This window comes from Bos mutus, chromosome 29 (genome assembly GCF_027580195.1).
Source record: "Bos mutus isolate GX-2022 chromosome 29, NWIPB_WYAK_1.1, whole genome shotgun sequence".
Classification (NCBI taxonomy): Eukaryota; Metazoa; Chordata; class Mammalia; order Artiodactyla; family Bovidae; genus Bos; species Bos mutus.
Window position 1 is genome coordinate 31,487,376 of NC_091645.1, and position 19,825 is coordinate 31,507,200.

Consider the following 19,825-nt stretch of genomic DNA (forward strand, 5'->3'; position numbering starts at 1 on the left):
CCAGTGGGCGACGGCTTTGAGGGTGGCTGCCAGCGGAGAGGCCAGCTGTGTACCGGAGACAGAGTCTGAGCTCCGAGAGGGGCGATGCTTGGCTTCTTGTGTGGGGAGCAGGCTGTCCTCGGATCCCCTCACCTCATCTCAGAGGGGAGGGCGGGGATGGTGAGCAGCAGGTCCATGGAGCTGAGGCACACACTGCCATCTCTGAGTTACTCGCAGGTGGGGCGGCCCCACTGTGCATCAGCCAAACCGCGATAATTTTGAGAGTGAAAGGAGGCATTATTAAGCATTTTCTGGAACAAAAGCCATCAACTGGGACAGTCCCAGACAGACAGGGCTGTTGGATCCATCTGCTAATCGATGATAGGCATCTTGCTCTACCTAGTTCAGTCTTCTGTGTTTTGATAAAGATACAGGGCTTCCCTGGTAGCTCCATAGTAAAGAATTTGCCGGCCAATGCAGGAGACCCGGGTTCGATCACTGGGCTGGGAAGATCCCCTGGGGAAGGGAATGACTACCCACTCCAGTATTCTTGCCTGGGAAATCCCATGGACAGAGGAGCCTGGCAGGCTGCAGTCCATGGGGTCACAAAAGAGTGGGATACGACTTAGTGACTAAAGAACAAACAAAAGAAACAGGCCTAGAGAAATGAAGTGCTTTTCCTATCTTAGAACCTGTGAATTAGAATAAGAAGGTTAAGCTTGGGGAGTGCTTATAATGTGCCAGGCATCACTTAGAATGTCTTGTCATCGTCTCTATCTCACCAAAAAGGAAACTGTGGCAAAGAGAGATGGAAGAATTTGCCTAAAGTCACAGGACTGACAATCCTAAAGGAAACCAACTCTAAATATTCATTGGAAGGACTGAAGCTGAAGCTCCAATACTTTGACCACCTGAAGTGAAGAGCTGACTCATTGGAAAAGATGCTGATGCTGCGAAAAACTGAGGGCAGGAGGAGGGGGCAACAGAGGATGAAATGGTTGGATGGCATCACTGACTCAATGGACATGAATTTGAGCAAACTCTGGGAAATAGTGAGCTTCCCTGGTGGCTCAGTTGGTACATAATCTGCCTGCAATGCGGGAACCCTGGGTTTGATTCCTGGGTTGGGAAGATCCCCTGGAGAAGGGAATAGGTACCCACTCCAGTATTCTGGCCTGGAGAATTTCATGGACAGAGGAGCCTAGCAGGCTACAATCCATGGGGTTGCAAAGAGTTGGACGTGACTGAGCGACTTTCACTTTCTTTCTGGGAAATAGTGGAGGACAGAGCCTGGCGTGCTGCAGTCCATGGGATCACAAAGAGTCAGACACGACTTAGTGACTGAATAACAGCATCTCAGGACTGACAAGTGGTGTCAGAAACCGAATCTCAAAGGGGACGGCATGGTTCCGCTCAGAGCAGGGACACAGTGAGGAGCCCCTCACCTCAACTTGTGCTCAGCTGGACCCTTTGCAGTCATTTCTGTCATTGTGTTCATTTGACGGGTGAGGAAGCCAAGGTGTCTGAAAGCGTGAATAATGTCTACAGAAAACACGAAGAAAATCCACCCATGTGGGATTTGCTGTCTGGAGAGATGGAATATCAGCGTACGACAAACTACCATATCCAGAAAGAGTTAAACAAAAATAAAATGCAGTCTAGAATAAAGTATTGAATTGGTGATGAGTTAGAAAGTACCGCAGGGACTTCCCTGGTGGTCCAGTGGTTAAGACTTCACCTTCCAATGCAGGAGGTTCGGGCTTGATCCCTGGTCAGGGAGCTAAAATCCTACCTGCCTCCAGGCAAAAAACCAAAGCATAAAGCAGAAGCAATATTGTAACAAATTTAACAGAGACTTTTAAAAAATGATCCATTAAAAAAAAAAATCTTAAAAAAAAAAGTACTACAAATTTCAGCAAAGTGAGAGCTTACTGCAGGGGACTGCAGGAGGGTGAAACTTCCTAGAGGAGGTGATGGAACTCCAGGTGTTCTGGAAGGTCCCCTCCACCCACCTTGGGCTCTACCTGTCCTAGGACGGCCTCCCCTGAGCCTTTACTCACTGCCCCCTACCCACCGACATGAGCCCCTGTACCCGTATCAGCCTTCTCCCCAGACTAAGCACCTTGGGCTCATTTATCTTTGCATCCCCTGGACCAAATGCTGGCATGGAGTATGTCCTCCAGAAAGGTTTGGTGAAGAGCTGAGATTCAGTGAGACAAAGGGGGTGAGGAAGGCAGCTCTGTGGGATGTCTGGATTGAGCAAAGGGACAGGAAAGCTGGAATTCACAAAGGTGTTTTGTTGTTGTTTAGTTGCCCGGTTGTGTCCTACTCTTTGGCGACCTCATGGACTGTAGCCCACCAGGCTCTTCTGTCCATGGGATTTCCCATGGCAAGAATACTGGAGTGGGTTGCCATTTCCTTCTCCAGGGGATCTTCCCGGCCCAGCGATCAAGCCCATGTCTCCTGCATTGGCAGGCAGATTCTTTATGAGCCACCTGTAAAGCCCATATGTTTGCAGACACCCAAAGAACAGTCCAGAAATGTGTATTATAGAGACATCTACAGGACAAGAGTGCTGGGAAGAAACAGGTAAGAGGTCTTATTTGAAGAGAAACCATTTAATAAGGACATTAAAATGCAGCAAAAGAAATGAGAAAGGCAAGAAGGAATAGAGGGGACAAATGGAGTGGAGGAGCAGAGGATAGCCAACCTAAGAGGTGGGCAGAGACAGGGCGGGGGCATCTGAGCCAGCCCAGAAGACAGGCTCCATGGGCACCTCCTCTGGTCACTCGCATTCTCCTGTGCCTGCAGCAACCTGGTAACCGTATGCCCTGGGACCACAGAAGGACTAGACACCTTGAGTAGAGTGACTCATGCAGATGTGAAAGTTAGAGATCCTGCACAGTCAGGATGGGATAGGCCTAAGGTCACCCAGTGTGGCTTCCTGGGCACGAGTCACCAAGAGGAAACAGCCATGAAGAACCGAGAAATGGATCTGGGCTCTTCTTTGCCCAGTGCCCTGAGGGAAGTGAAGTCAACAGGGGTCTTGTGCTAGGACCCAGGTCTAGGTGAAGGTGAAGTGGACTCCTCTCTCTCCCTGGACGGGGCCAGCAGGGCTCACGGACATCGACAGCCTGCTCCTTGAGGCTGGTTTTGTTTTTGTCCTACTGCCAGGACGCTCCCTGGGTGTAGCTGAAAGAACAGAGCAAAGGGCCCCTGTGTGCTTGTTTCCTCCTGGGCTTCCTGTGATTATGAGGGCACCCGTTGCCATGGAAACCATCACATGAGGACATCAGCGGATAATATCACAGCTTCTAGGAAAAGGACCTCAAGTCCTTGTCGGGGGTGGCGGGTTGGGGGAGCGGTCAGTGGCTTCATGTTTAAACATGAACAAGAAACGGTCGCTGGGTGTGGCTGGCTAAAAAAATGGACAAGCCTGGGTGCAAGGCTTAATGTCTCATGGCCAAGAGCGAGTGGGAAGTCTGGCTGGTGGCAGCGGCACTGGCGGTGGGGAGCGAGGCTCTCGGTGTTTTTCATCGTGCTCTGGGGTTCCCATCATGCTCTGGGGTTCTTATCCATCCGAAAAATCTTTTGCACACCTAGTAGGTGTGCCAGGAACTGTGCAAGCTGCTAGATGCAAGCAGTGATTACGATAGATGTGGTCTGTCTCTTTGGGCTGCTTCTCTTGGTCTTTGAGAGAAAGGATGAGAAAGGTCTCAGGACCCCTAGAATTGGAAAAGTTCCTGAGGGTACACACTGCCTACATTTCCTCCTCTCCTCGGGTTTGCAAACAATGGCAGAAAGTCTCATCACCGCTGGTAGACTGAGAGTCTGCTTCCCCCTGGGGGAGCCCATCGTTTCAGATCTGAGCTGCCTCTGCCCCCTCTTCCCTTGTCATCACAGGCCAGACTGAGATCCTCTTGGTCCAGCTACCAGGCCAGAGCCACGAAGACCAAGCCCAAGGGGACCATGTCCCTTCTCCCAGGCCGTTCCATCACCCCCACTGTGGGGGAATTCAGATGCTTCAAGGAAATACTGCAGCCACCCCCACCAGGCTGCTGCTTCCAAGCTTTCAGCATTCTGTGGTCAGGGCACTGCAGCCATTCATCATCGTCAAAGAGCATTAAACGTTCAGTGGAAGACAGTTAAAATTTTCCAGGAACCAAGAGGTTAGGTAATTTGCCCGAAGTTGCACAGCCAATAAAACCCCGCGTTGTCGCAGCTGGCACACTGTGTCTTTTATTGAAACAGACTTTACAGCATCACACTATGGAGTGAAGAGAGTGGTGAAGTGGTTTGCTTCCTTTACCCATTCACCTTTGACCTCTCCTGCAGCAAACCTGCTCAGGGATCCTCTGGGGGACAAGGCTGCTCCCAGCCCACCCAGATCCTCAACTGTCCTCTTGTGCCACCACCTCCGCAGTCAGAAAAACGCACTCCAGGGCAGGGAAAACATTCTGATATAGAACCACCCATGTGCCATAGGGGCACCAGGGTATCAACCTCTTGTCTTGGAGCTGAGTCTTGGAGGACCTGCTGTGCCAATCCTGACCTTTTAGTTCATCCCCAGGGCAGAAGAGAGCAGGAAGAGGTCATAGCAGTGGCCTTCAGCCACCGATATGGAAGCTTCCAGTATTGTTAATGACGAGTGCAGCCACCGCTGTGCAGCCAGGCAGGGTACAGTCCCAGTGCAAGTGATGAGCAGTGAAATCTACTGGGACCTTATGTCTGGTCCATTATCCAGGATGAATGCCTTCCTTACCAGAGTCTCCCATGGCTTCTGTGGTTGTGTTTTGATGGTTGCCAGTTCCCTCTTCATCATCATCCCTTTGTACCTGGCAGGGCTTTATTTAACCCTTCCAGTCCATCAAAATTGGCAGAAGAACACAGGCTTGATTATACAGGCTTGATTTCACGGGCTCCGTCTAAGCTTTCCAACCAGGGTGAGCCCTCATATCCCACCCTCATGCTGCCCTGCCCCTTGGGCACGTTGGGGTCCACCTCTGTGATCAGGTCACTCTTTATTATTGGAGAGGGGTGTGGTCCCTGGATTGTCAAATTATACACAGCAGATCATGGCTGGCCTTTTCGCGCTCCCCATTGTCATTGAGAAAAAGCAGCTTGAAGTGTGGCCAGACCCACTGTAAAGACACAGAAAGGTCAACATACTGTAAAATGTTCCCTTCTTGGAGCTCAGACTAACCTTCAATCCGCCTTCCTGTTAGTTTCCACATTCAGCACTTTTCTTCTTTTCAACAGTAGACTCGTTCTCCGTGGGAGGAGATTTTCACTTTGATCTTTAGAGATGCCCTTTAAATGTGGTTATGGTCAAAAAAGTGACTGTGAAAACTCAATGTCAACAGGCAAAGGTAGAGACCCACGGGAGACGTGGAGAAGCCTCTAATGGGAGACTATGATTAACAGGGGCCTCCGGCTCTGGATTCTGTTACGTGGCCTGCCTGTATGGAACGCCGAGCCCCTCTCCTCTGAACGCACTTAGGTTCATTCCCTTAATTTATTAAACTCCATTAAATAAAGTACTTTCATCTGCAAAGGATTCCAATTCCATCTTCTAGGAACTTGGCTGACTGCCTTTCGCCGGGCCAGTCATGGCAGAAGCCCCCCTCTTCCCCAGTTAGTGAAGATTTAAGTGACAAGGTGGCTGGTGGAGGACTGGAGGTGGGGGTGGGGATGGGATTAGAAATTTCAATAAGCTACTTTAGAAATCAGCCTGGCACTCTGAGTTTCCAGGGGCATTTTGGCTATGCGACACAACCCAGGATGGGGCGAGACCGAGTTGCCAAACTGGGAACAGTTTGGGGGAAGAGCTTTTCAGTTGGGCCACAGATTGGAGAATCGCTAGTTGAAGGACCTAAGGCAAGCGCTGAGCCTCTGGACACTTCGTTTTCTTTTCAATAATGGGAAGATCCTAACATCCTCGGGCTTCCCAGGTGGCGCTAGCGGTCAAGAACCTGCCTGCCAAGGCAGGAGACACAAGAGACGCGGGTTTGATCCCTGGGTTGGGAAGATTCCCCTGAAAAAAGGAAATGGCAACCCACTCCAGTATTCTTGCCCAGGAAGTTCCACGGACAGAGGAGCCTGGCTGGGGTCGCAAAGAATCGGACACAACTGAGCACGCGTGCGTACGTATCATAGTTAATTTACCCAGCTGCCTTTGGTCTTAGGTGCAGCATGCAACATTTTTCACTGTGGTGTGCGAACTTCTCTCTAGTCGTGGCGTGTGGGCTTAGTTGCCTCGTGACATGTGGGATCTTAATTCTCCAACCAGGGATTGAACCCACATTCCCTGCATTGGACCACTGGACCAACCAGGGAAGTTCCCTGTCACCTTCCACTTGTGGAGGTATCATAAAGTTTCCTTTGGGTTCACAGGGAGGGGAATAGACATGGCCTCTTGGTGGGGAGTGGCCAAGATTGGAAATACTGCTGTGGCCGTTTTGGGGCAAAGACAACCTTCCTGACCTGAGTGGGAGCACCTGCACTGCTGTGTGCTAAAGAGCTTTCAGATCAATCTGGGTGATTGATCCATGTCTTCACCTTCTTCCTGATCCATCATTGCCAAACATGTGCCTCCTCTTCCCTTTTGCACCTGCCTTCCCTGTATTGGAAAAAAATGAACCAGAATCAGGCACAGGGCTGGCTGTTAAAAAGGAGGGGGAAGCCGAAGGTTTGAGCAATCTCATAGGAGCCACCTCTCCTGACACGTCAGCTGTGACTGTGCTGAGCATCGTCCACGCCCCGCCCCCCACAACCCCCCACCCCGCCCTGCCCTGCCCCTACACACACTGCTGCAGAGCCTGCTGGTTTCCAAAAACAGAGAAGCCAGAGGACTTTGCTCCCTGGAATCCTGTCTGCATTGTATATGCTCTCTGGCTGCCAGGAGAAGGGACTTTATGTCATTATGCAAAGAATGTAATAAAAAGCCACAACTCGTGGCTTCCTGTGGTGACCCAGGGATTAGCTTTCCAGAGGCCTGGTCTGGGAGTCTTGGACTCCTGGAGCAGAGGCAGCGAGCGGCAGGGAAGTCAATCTGGTTGATTTTGACATCTTTTCAAATTGCCTCTAGCACAGCTCATTGGCCACCGAAAGTTGTCCTTACAGGACTTGGGGCAGCACCGGGGAGAGGTGGGCAGCGAACCAGTGTAGGGTTGGTTGTTCTGGGGCCCCGTCTTTTGGGTCATTCCCTGTGCTAGAAATAAACACTCAGCCTCATTATAAGAATCAGGGTCTCTTCCTTCTCTGACTCCATCTGGCCCATCGCTGTGGCTCCTGTGTGTCCTTCCTGCACATGGACTATGGCAGACACTTCTTTCCTGCCCTCCTGCAGGGAATAGGGGACATCTCACATCACCCTCTTCAGCCTTTGCTGGCTGCTCCAGAGGCTTTTCCCTCTCTGCCTCCATCTCTGCTAAGCTGTCTGGGGACGCGGTCCTCGGTTCATCACTAATGTCAGCCAGGCCGTCATGTGGCCAGGCTCTGACCACATCCCCCCCATCGCTCAACTGATGTGAGCGTGGAAAATAAGCCTGGACTTAATCTAAGGAAAACAAATGGTGGGAGACACATCTGCTGGTATTTAAAAAAAAAAAAAGGAAAAGAGAAGAAACAAAATGTATACATGACAAATTCCGAAATAAGGGAAGTTTATTTATTTATGAATTCACAGTCATGCACCCGGCATTCTTCTGATACTGTAGGACTGATATAGGGACAGCGGGATGAGTGGGTGCTGCTACTGCCTCCTGTCTTTCGCAGGATGATTTCTGAGCCTTGTCTGTGCCTCCTAGAGGCCTGAATTCAGAAACTAGAAAGAGAGAGCAGACTGAGGCTGCAAGGAAACAATCTGATGGTTTGCATGGAGGAGAAGCACAGAGTAAGAAGTAAGCTCTCTTCTCTAGAAGTCCGTGGAATCCACATTACAAATCTGTTATCTCCAAACCTGCTTGTTTTGAACCTTAGGCAAACTTGGTTGCTTTTAAGTAGGCAACACATTTGAGAAGGAGGTACCTCTCTGGTTTTATCTGTCTCCCTTCTCCAAACTGCATCTCCAACCCAGAGGTTCCCATGGCATTCCTATAGGATCTCTCAGCATTGTACTTCTTTTTGAATTTTTAAAAAATTTTATTTATATTTATTTGGCTGTATGGGGTCTTAGTTGTGGCATGCGGGATCTTTTAGTCGTGGCACGCAAGATCTAGTTCCCTGACCAGTGATCGAACCTGGATCACCTGCACTGGGAGTGTGGAGTCTTAGCCATTGCACCACCAGGAAAGTCCATAAAAACATTTTTTTGTTTGTTTGTTTGCTATGTCCTAAGAACTTTAGTAACATGTCGGTTGCGTCTGACTCTTTTGCAACTCCTTAGACTGTAGCCTGACAGTCTCCTCTGTCCATGGGATTTCCCAGGCAAGAATACTAGAGTGGGTTGCTATTTCTTTTTCCAGGGGATCTTCTTGACTCAGGATTTGAACTCGAGTCTCCTGTATTGGCAGGTGGATTCCTTACTACTGAGCCACCTGGGAGAACTTTAGACACTTGATTTAGGGAGTTCATTTATATTATCTCATTTTATACTTATTCTAAATCTGCCAGCTTAGGGACTGTTATTATCCCCATTCTACAGATGAGAAAATGACGTTTGTAAACTGTAAATGAATTGCACTGGGTGGTACATTGGTGAGTAATTGATGGAACTTGAATTGGAACTCAAATCTCTGACTCCGAAGATCAGGCTCTAGGTATGTTTCGACAAACATAAGAGTTACCCTCAAAGAGGTGACAGTCTAACCGGTAGGTGGATGGTCGTGGTTCAATGCCCAGACAGCAGATCTGAATTAGAATCCCAGGTCACATTCAGTTGCTGTGTCACCTGAGCTAGTTAGTTCACTTCTCTGAGTATCTGTTTCCTCATCAGAAAAAAACAGAGGTGATAACAGCACATCCCCTTTAGAATTGCAGGGAGAATTAAATTAGATCGCTCAAGGAAACATGCACTTAATAAATAATACGATAATCATCTGCTACTTTGATCTTTCTTCTGTAATGAGATGTATTAGAAGTGATGTGTATTTAAGGCAACCTTATCCAAATTGGGTAAAAAGGACAATCTGCACCAAGACAAGTGCCCCCTGGCTGTGCATGTCTGCAGGCTCCCAGAGCCAGCAGGAGATCCTGGGAAGGAAGGCTGACATGGTTTGGTCAGCATTTGTACAGCCAGTATTACCATCCTGTTAGCTTGGAACTCAAGCTGCCGCTCCAAGACGTTGCCCTTGCCTGAGTGCCCTAGTAAATGGGTCAAGTAGGATACTGATGTGCTCGACTGTTTCCCTATTTGGAGCCCAGGAGCCCTGTGCTTCTCTCTGGCTCTAGGACCTCCCTCTGGCTCTAGGATGCAGTGGTGAGGGGCCAGAGCATCCTGATGAACAGGCGTTTTGTTCCCAGCATGCAGCAGAGAGAAGGCATGTGCTTCATAGAATCCAGTTACTAAGCAGTTCAGGGCTGACTTCGCAGGGACAGTGATGGGGACCATGAGAGACCTCAGACTGAGGCCACACCCGGGATTAGGGCCCTGCTTCTGTCCTTCCCACTAAGGGCAGTTTCCCTGCAGGGTGCTCTATGGCGACCTAGACTCAACAAGTCTTTGAAGAACCACTTGTCTCCCTTTGAATGAAGGGATCAGTGTCATTCCCAAGGTCAAATGGAGAACTGAAGGAACCCAGCCACTCTGAGAGTAGTGTGTGAACTTTCATGCTGATACTCTTTCTATATTCAGCCCATCCTCCCAGAGTTAAACATTTAGAAACCATCCCTCAGTGTAAAAGAACGGAACACCAACTGTGGACTCATTCCTGTAAAGAGTTTTAAGTACTAGTAAAGACTTTCACCGGGGAAGGCAATGGCACCCCACTCCAGTACTCTTGCCTGGAAAATCCCATGGACGGAAGAGCCTGGTAGGCTGCAGTCTATGGGGTAGCTCAGTGTCGGACACGACTGAGCGACTTCACTTTCACTTTTCACTTTCATGCATTGGAGAAGGAAATGGCAACCCACTCCAGTGTTCTTGCCTGGAGAATCCCAGGGACAGGGGAGCCTGGTAGGCTGCCATCTCAGGGGTCGCACAGAGTCGGACACGACTGAAGCGACTTAGCAGCAGCAAAGATTTTCACATTGAAACGTTTATAAGCTTTAAGTATTTAAGTAAAAGTAAATGGCTTCTGAGCTTCCCTGGCGGCTCAGTGGTAAAGAACTCACGTGCCAATGTAGGAGACATAAGAGACGCAGGTTCAGTCCCTAGGTTGGGAAGATCCGCTGGAGAAGGGACTGGCTACCCACTCCAGTATTCTTGCCTGGAGAATTCCATGGACAGAGGAGCCTGGCGGGCTATATCCCATGTGGTCACAAAGAGTCAGACATGATTGAGAGACTATACAAGAAGCAACAACAAAAACAAACAAAACAGCTTCTAAGACATGGAGTAAATAGCAACAGCTACACATAGGTAATATGTTACAAGCATGTCATTGATCCGTCTGCCTTCTCGGCTGAGAAAAGCAGCCCCTTGGTGCCCGCACCCATCAGATCACCCCCAGGGACTTCCGGGACCCCCAGTGGGGACACGAAGCTGTAGCGCAATACGGTGGCAGCCATCAGTCTACACTGTGCCCCTGCGGTGTCTTCCTGTTCTATGTCTGTCTCCCCGAAATGCACCCGCCACCCCCAAAGCAGTGTAGAGGAGACCTGCCACTGGCCACAGAGACTGTACTGCGGGTGTGGTCTCTGGACACCCTCAAAGCGCTCAGGCTTATTTTCTTTTAAGATTTTTTTCTCCAGGTGGACCATTTTAAAGTCTCTATTGAATTTATTACAATATTGCTTCTGTTGTTTATGTTTTGGTTTTTTGGCCCTAGGTTTGAGGGATCTTAGCTCCTTGACCACAGATTGAACTCAGGCCCTCTGCAATGGAAGGCAAAGTCTTAACCGCTGGACCACCAGGAAGCCCCTGCACTCAGCCTTGTGTGGCAAAGCGCTGCTATTTCAGACGCAAATCACCCCAGCGCTCACGCTCCACCTGAATCCCAAATCAGCTTGCCTGGGCCCTGGTCTCCCCACATGTATGATTCGCATTGATGGTCCTCATGTCCCCCCTGCTTGTGTTCAGTTTTCTGATTCAGTCCAGGCCAGGCAAGGAACCATTCTCCTGCATTTTCTCTCTCTCCCAGCTTCTCCCAGTCACCAATTCTTTTCTACACACTGTGATGAAATTTGTTTAAAAAAGCCATTTCGCTATGAATGGTTGCAAACAGGTGTGTGTGTGTGTGTGTTTGTGTGCACACGCGCACACGTGCCCGTGCACACATGTACGTCTACCCAAGCTGTATTCTCACTAGGCCTTTAAAAGTTCAAATGAGTCAGAGGGCATTATTATCAGGGAAGGTTTCACGGAGTAAGGAAGATTTCATTCACCTACAAAATGGGTAGAATTGGATGTGCACCCGGCTAAGAGGGCAAAGAAAGGATGCTCCGAGAGCAAGGACTCACAGTGTCAGACACAGGAGGGCACTGAGGGCCCGTTTAGTGCAGCTGTGGAGACAGCGAGCCTGGGGGCAGGAGCTGCGTGCGGAAGTCATGAGCGGGAACCACGGATGGTGGGCAGCTGCGATGACCCCTAGTGCTGGGACCACAGCAGACAAGAACAGACTTGTGATGACTGATGTCACGGATGCTCTGGGAGGGTTCTGAGCTCTGGTTGTCTACAGCTCGCAAGGGAGCTGGCTCTGGCAGGGGAATGAGCAGGGTGAACTGGGTGAGGGGGCATATGCTGACAGAGGAAAGAGGCCGAAAGAGAAAAGCAGAGGAAATTGCTGGCAGGACTGGACGGAGGACAGGACATATGTCCTGGAGGAAACCAGGGTCCTCTCCTCCCATGACGTGGCCCCTTGACTGGAGTTTTCTTTGTGAACTAAAGGAAACTTCTATTCCAAAATGAGTTTTAACCAGTTTTGTACCGTTTACCACACTGCACTTTGTTCTATAGAGTATTCTTTCTCATCTACTTGAGAGGTCTGTCCATGGTCAGCCTCTGGAAACCCTGGCTTGGTCTTATCTGTCCTCCGTTGCAACCTCTTTGCTGTGAATCCTGGTTTTGCCATCTGCTTGGTCTGCTGACTTGACAGCCCTGCTTCTCTGCTTCCTGACCTGCCCTCTGCAGGGATAATGATGCTAGGTGTCTTTCACCCTTTACCAGAGCATCACTATCGCCAGTCCTGCCTCCCAGGCCTCTGTTATTCCTTCATTTTCTCCCCTAACCCAGAGGAAAGGAGATGGAAGAAATGCTTTAACTGGAAACTCCTAGATTTGTGCATGATCAAGCATGCATGTGAGCCACTCTCCATGGCCAAAGACAATGCCTGAATCCTTAGGTATATAGTCTCTTTCTGTAGCAGAACTAATGAATGTTTACCACCTCTATCACCAAAAGGGCATTTATAGTTTCTAGCTGGTAATGCATCTTGGCTTCTGGTGTAGAAAGAACCCCAGGAAGTTCATGGGCTCACACTCAGCCCTCTGCAAAATAACAATGCCACACTTTTCAACTTGGAACCATTATGTGCTTGGCTATCCGTACCCCTGGTTTGGGATGTGCAGTCAGGGTGGATCCTTAATTGAAAAGAACAATGGATAAAATAACCAATAGACAAATGGTTGCTGACAGATGGAAGCACAGCTTTCCTCTGAACACGGAACCAGGTATCTTTGTCTGCGTGGAGAGTGGCTCACATGCATTCTTGATCATGCACAAATCTAGGAGTTTCCAATTAAAGCATTCGTTCCATCTCCTTTCCTCTGGGTTAGGGGAGAAGATGAAGAAATAATGGAAGCCAGGAGGCCTGGGAGGCAGGACCAGGGCTCGTGATGCTCTGGTAAGGGCCAAAAGACAACAAGCATCATTATCCCTGCAGAGGGCAGGTCAGGAAGGAGAGAAGCAGGTTGTCAAGTCGGCAGACCAAGCAGATGGCAAAACCAGGGTTCACAGCAAAGAGGTTGCAAGAGAAGACAGCATGGCATAGGACAGCTGCTGGAAATTGAAGGAACCCAGCTGATTTCAGGTCTGAGTCAAGGGACCCCCTTGTCCTTTCCACACTCTGCCAGCAGCTCAGCTTTGAAACTGCCGTCTCTGGCCATGTCTATACTCTGCAAAGCCTCCTGTGCGGGAGCAGACTTCCTGGACTGTGTTCCAGTAATTCTTCCCTGATCCCAGCCGGAAACAGCCACAGAAGAGCCTTTCCCTTTGAAGTATGGCTATCCTCCTGCTGGGGTTGAGGATGGTCCTGGGAGAAAGTTAGCTGGTAGAGTGGATTGTAATTTTATAGGTCTGGGGGCAAAAGTGTCATAGGGCTGCTACAGCAAAATGCCACTGACAGGGTTCATGCAATAGCAATGCATTTTTTTCTCACAGTTCTGGAAGCTGAAAGTCCCAAGTTGGGGTGCTGGCAGGTTATGAGGTCTCTCTCCTTGACTTGCAGATGGCTGCCTTCTTGCTGTTTCTCCACTTGGTGGTCCTGCCGTGCCTACCATTCCCAGTGTCCCCTGTGTGTCCAGATACTCTCTTCTTCTTCTTCTTTTTTTTTGTTTGTTTAGAAAAAATTTTTATTAAAAAAATTTTTTTTCAAACTTTAAACTTTCTGTTTTGGGGTATGGCCGATTAACAATGTTATTATAGTTTCAGGTGAACAGTGAAGGGACTCAGCGATACATATACATGTATCCATTGTCCCCCAAATTCCCCTCCCATCTAGGGTGCCATATAACATTGAGCAGAGTTCCATGTGCTAGACAGTAGGTCTTTGTTCATTACCCATTTTGAATTTAGCAGTGTGTATGTGACGTTCCCAAACTCCCTAACTATCCCTTCCACCTGGCAACGATAAATTGGTTTTCAAAGTCTGCGAGTCTCTTTTCTGTTTTATAAGCAAGTTCATTTGTATCATTTCTTTTTAGATTTCACATATACGGGATGTCATAGGATGTTTTTCCTTCTCTGATATTTCACTCAGTATGACACTCTCTAGGTCCATCCATGTTGCTGAAAATGGCATTATTTCCTTCTTTTTAATGGCTGAGGAATATTCCATTGTATATATGGAGCACATCTTATCTATTCCTCTGTCCATGGACGTTGGATTGTTTCCATGTCTTGCTATTGTAAGCAGTGCTGCAATGAACACTGAGGTGCATGTATCCTTTTGGATCATGTTTTTCTCCAGACACATGCCCAGGAATAGGATTGCATCACATTCACTTTCATGATAGTGCTATTTTCAGTTTTTTAAGGAACTTCCATACTGTTCTCCATAGTGACTGTACCAATTTACATTCCCAGCCATATTGAATTAGGACCCACCCAAAGGGCCTTGTTTCAACTCAGTCATCTCTTTAAACATCTTATCTCCAAACACAGGTTCTTAGGAACTGGGGTTAGGGTATAAACATGCAAATTTTAAGGGAACAGTTCAGACCTTATCAGATCTGAGAGAGACCTGCTGGCCTAAGAGAACTTTTATTTGAAACTGATAACCATCAAAGGTAACTTTATTGGGTGTCACTATGTGGCAGCGACAGTTCTGGGCATTTCTCCCATAATACTACATCTCATCTCCAAGATTACAGATTGCATAATTACAGATGATATCGATTATAATTAATCCTAGATTATAGACTGTGACCTCCTTTCTGAAGTGCGATCAACTTAATTTGGTGGAACTGTGTGACCTAGTGACCACCACACCCCAGGCCATGACCTGGTCCCTGTGATCTGCTGTGACCGGGATGGAAGGGAGAGTTTCATTACCCTGCTCTGCTTGGTAGATGTCTGGAAAGTGCGACGCTGCCTTTCTCCATCTGTCATCTCCCCCATCCCAGCAGGTGATGGGATAGCACACGTGGGAAATACAGACTTGACTCCCCCTCCACAACATCCACAGAGCTGAGACTCCACCCTCTTTCTTGGGTGGGCAGAATCATCCCACTTAAGACTGGAAACTGTCATCTCAAGGAGTCAGACAGGAAGGGATGATGAAGCACTCTGTGCCAGGGAAGCAGGCAGTCCCCTACCCAGATCTCTGATATATAAGAAGCTCAGCACATCCTGGAGCACCTCTAAACAAACAAGCTAGACACCTGTACCAAGGTCTTCTCATTTAATCACCCATCACCTCTGAAAAAGCTATTCTTATGCCTGTTTACAGAGAAGGAAACCGAAATGAGAGGGGCCCCACCCTTCCCCTGTGTGACCTTGAGCCACATACTTAACCTCTCTGGGTGGGTCTCACTGGCCTCACCTATAAGAGCAATGCTCCCTCTCTTATGCCCTGTAGCTTGGCGGCTTCCTGGCCAGGAAGGGGCATGTCTGTCTATCTGTTCCAAGCACCACTCCAACATCACGTGTGTACTGTGTAACCATTCTTCTTGGCCTCAGCCTCCCCACCCTCCTTTCCGGGGGTCCCAGCCTACAGAACCAACGGAGGAACACATTCCTAGGGGTCCCCATTCCACGGCCCAGACTCCCTCCTCACCCAGGGTCATCTGCAAAGAACACATCAAGCTTGCATAATTGTGGACCAGCCCGCGGGTTCCCAGGGAGGGTGGTGAGGAGTGACACCGGCTAAAGAGTGACCTGGGGCTCTGTGTCCTTCTCTGCCCTCCAGGAGGCTTTGTCGGTGGTGAGCGACGACCAGTCCCTCTTCGACTCCGCGTACGGAGCGGCGGCCCACCTCCCCAAGGCCGACATGACCGCCTCCGGGAGCCCCGACTACGGCCAGCCCCACAAGATCAACCCCCTCCCCCCGCAGCAGGAGTGGATGAACCAGCCAGTGAGGGTCAACGTCAAGCGCGAGTACGACCACATGAACGGGTCCAGGTAAGCCCGCTGGACCCGTGCTGCCGGGATGGGGCCAGGGGAGGCTGGAGGCCTGGGGCTGAGTCAGAGATCTGGCGGGAAGTGCGTCTGTGGCAGACGGACCTCTGGTGCTGGGCCGGGCGACTGAGCCAGGCTTTAGTGAGCTGGGGTGAGAGGGCTCCTTGAGGTGGGGCGGCACAGAGCCAGGAAGGCCTCTGGTTCTCTGGGCCCCAAAGCAGCCCTCAGGCCCATGACACTAACAGATACTTTTGTAACACCTGCTTTATGTCAGGCCCAGGCACTGCCCCTCTTGGGGATAATTCAGTAATAAGATACTCTTCTGTTTCTTGTTGAAGATACTTGACCTCTCTGGGTGGGTCTCATCAGAGCAAAGATGAGCAAACCATCCTTCGATTTAAAGTCTAGGATGATGACAAAGATGAACAAATCTGAGGGCTCTCTGTGCGAGGGAGGGCACACTTGGAAAGTGGGTTGGGACTCGGTGCTGCCCAGGGCTGGTAAGACTTTGATCATAGAGATGGACAGGAGAGGACCGCAGAGAGGGAGAGCACACTGGGGGGCCGGGGGGCCCAGGCTGGAGTCCTGGCTCTGCCTGTGGACCAGTCACTGCTCCCTCTGAGGACCAGCTGCCTCCTTTCTGCACGGCTGGAGCATCCGTTTCCCATAGGCTTGTTACGAGGGTCGACCCTGATACTGTAGAAGTGTCCCAGGGCAGGGCCCAGGAAGTGACCCATCCCAGGACTCAGAAAGTGCTGGCTATTCTGAGGGTGACTGTCACGAGTGAAGTTTGAAAGCTGAGAAAACCTTAGTCTAGTTCACGAAACATCAGGGAAGCACAGGGAGATAAAACCAGAGACCAAGGGAGCCCTGATTGGCTGGCTAAGAAAACAGGGAATTTATTCCATGTGCAGATGCCGATTTGACATGACATTTGAACATCATCAGACCTGTGACTGAACACTTGAAAGCTGGGCATCATTGTATACAGAGAGTGGGGAGGGGAGAGTCAGAAAGATAAGAAGTTAGTGAAATATTCCAGGTAGAAAATGACAAAAATTCGGAACTAGAGTCATGGCACTGACTGTGGAAACGAAAAGGGGAAGACACATGAGGGACACATCAAAGGGATAATTAACAGGACTCAGGTTGATAAATATTGCACTGGGGGCGGGGGGTGGGTGGGAAGGGGGTTTGTGCGAGGAAAGAATCGAAGATTAGCAAAGGTTGGGTGTTTTCCAAGAAGGACGGTGCCAGTGGCACCCAGAGGGGTGGGAGGAGGAAGTGCTTTGAGAAAGGATGTCAGCACCCTGTGAGATGCATCAGGAGCCATCAGTAAGTAGGACATCGGATAAATACTATGAGTTACTGGAAACAGATCAGATACTACTAGGGGATGCAGTTGGAATTTAGACCTGGGCATCATCACTAAAGAGTTCTACCTGTGCTGGCAGATGAGGTCAAGGAGCAGACAAGACTAGAGAAAGGAGGAGAAGGGGGTGGGTGCTTGTGTGGTGGGAACTCCCCCCCAGAAGGTCCTGGTCTCAGAGCTGCCTGTGAATACACCTGGCCCACCACACTACAACCCCACTAACCAACACCAGCCCCTGGGATCCCAGCCACCTTTCTGGCATAGAGGATTTCAGGGAGGCTTAGGGGTTCTGAGCCAGGAGCCCGTCTGGTGAGTCCCTCCACAGAGATAACGAGGGTACTGACTCACTCTCTGTGGAGGGAAGTCAGAGTTTGTCAATCTTTCCACATCACCATTTGCTCTCTATCTGCCTCCCATGAGGTCCATATTGTATTTACATCTTGACCTAGAGAGGCCTGGCATGCTGCAGTCCATGTGCTCACAAAGAGTCAGACACAACTTAGCGACTGAACAACTAGAGAGGCATATTGGGCTTTGAGGGGGTAGATGACTTGCCTAAGGATTCAAAGGTGCAGTGAATCCTTTTCAAAGTTGTAGAGCTGGCCCTGCATCCCAGCTCTCTGATCCTGGCCCCGTGGCCACTCTTTCTATCCCCTCCCCACCCACCTGCACCCACCCCACATGTGGACAGCATTCAGCAAGGCCTCCCACATGGGCCTGACCATGGCACTCCCAGTGCTTGCTGACAGTCCAGACTCACCCTTGGACAAGCTGGAGCCTGAGTCCAAGCACCACTCACCTCCACCGCCCACCCATCAATGCCAGCAGCACCTCTCCTTCTAGGCCATCTGGGAGCCTCCTCCTTCTTCCCCTTCCTCCTCTTGCCTTTCTGACGTCTCCTCATCAGACAGCAGCCTGAGTCTTCTTTTCAAAACATTTACCTGTCTTGCTCAAAATCCTTTAATGGCTTATGCTGCAGGGAAGCCTCAAGCACTGCCATATATGAATCCTGGGCAGAGGAGGTCCCCCCCAGAGAAATCAGTTTTCAGAACCCCCTCACCAGCTCCACCGAGGCTCCTCCCATCACACCAGACACCAGCTGGAGGGGAGCTGCGTGAAGACCCCCGGAGACCAGACGTAGTATTTACCTGGCTCTGGTTTCACAAAGCAGCCCCTGCTTTTGATCTGCCGGTCTTGACCAGGGCCAGGAGCTGGTGACAGCATAGGTTCAGAAACTGATGTCTCCTCGCCCCTCCTGGGAAACCAAGATGATGCAGTGGACCCTTGAGAATCAGGCAGGCTAGGTCTAGACATCACCAGCACCTCATAAACATCTCCTAAGCACTCTCATGGAAGCTGGAGTGGGCAGCAGGGAGCCAGGGTTTTCAGAAAAAAATGTCTCTGCTTAGGATGGAGCCCGGTCAGATCACATTCTTGGATCACGCAACAAAGAACCAGCGTGATGAAGCAGATGCCTCCCTAATTAAATCTCTCACCTGCCACGCTGTGCTTCTGTCCTTTCAGTAGCACTGATGATGTGCTTTTAATGCAGAAGATAATTCCTAACTTCAGATGAAAAAAAACAGAGTATAAAACTTGGGATTTCTTGGCTCATACACTGAATCTATGCTGTCCAAGGCAGTAGCCACTGGTCACAGTTGCTGTTTTGGAGCACTTGAAATATGACCTATCCAAAATGGGCATGTGCTTGATGTGTGTGTTAATACACTGGCTTTAGGAGACTTAGTGTAGGAAAAAAGTGAAATACATCATTAATTATTTTTTTTATATTGATGATGTTGAAATGATCATCTTCAGGCTGTATTGAATTAATATATTTTAATATATTATTAAAATTAATTTTACCTTTTTTATTTTAAAAATGTGGCTACTAGAAAATGTTACATTATGTATGTGCCCCTTCGACTGGACAGGGCTGGGCTAGAATGTTTTGGACCGACTCAGGGCTTCCCTGGTGGTTCAAACTGTAAAGAAGCTGCCTGAAATGCAGGAGACCCTGGTTCAGTCCTTGGATCAGGAAGATCCCCTGGAAGAGGGCATGGCAACCCACTCCAGTATTCTTGCCTGGAGAATTCCATGGACTGAGGAGCCTGGTGGGCTATAGTCCGTGGGGTCGCAGAGAGTTGGATACGACTGAGCCACTAACACATTGGTGGCACTTTGTTATAGCTGCCCTAGCAGATCAACAAAGTACCCAAAGATGTGTTTCTCTCTTCTCTTCATGATTCACTGTGAACTCTCCCCATGTTCTTCGATAACTTGGAATTCTGAGTTACTTGATGCTTATCAGAGACCCTACAGATATTTATGTCTCTAGAGGAGGTATTCTGTGCGCCTAACGCTACAAGGTCCTTCTTGCTTCTGATGCTGCCAGTAAGTCATCCACGCCGGTGGAGAGACCGAGATCCAAGGAGCTCACAGAAATTCCATCTTGCCCACGTTGGGGCAGGTTTGCCCCCTTTCTCCCTACCTTCCGCTTGTGGTTGAATCTGTTACCATGAATTGTTCTTCAAACGGTG

At 49.5% G+C, this 19,825-nt stretch overlaps 1 protein-coding gene across 3 annotated transcripts in view; it reads left to right on the forward strand.

Moving 5' to 3' along the window:
* Window positions 1–19,825, forward strand: part of FLI1 (Fli-1 proto-oncogene, ETS transcription factor) — a 131,963-nt gene that overhangs the window by 54,878 nt on the left and 57,260 nt on the right. For all 3 annotated transcript variants that reach the window (XM_070365244.1, XM_005896986.3, XM_070365245.1), the window contains one exon: window positions 15,705–15,916. In XM_070365244.1, the coding sequence (XP_070221345.1) occupies window positions 15,786–15,916 (131 nt within the window). In that variant the 5' untranslated portion in view covers window positions 15,705–15,785. Of the gene's footprint in view, window positions 1–15,704; window positions 15,917–19,825 lie in introns of those variants that run through there.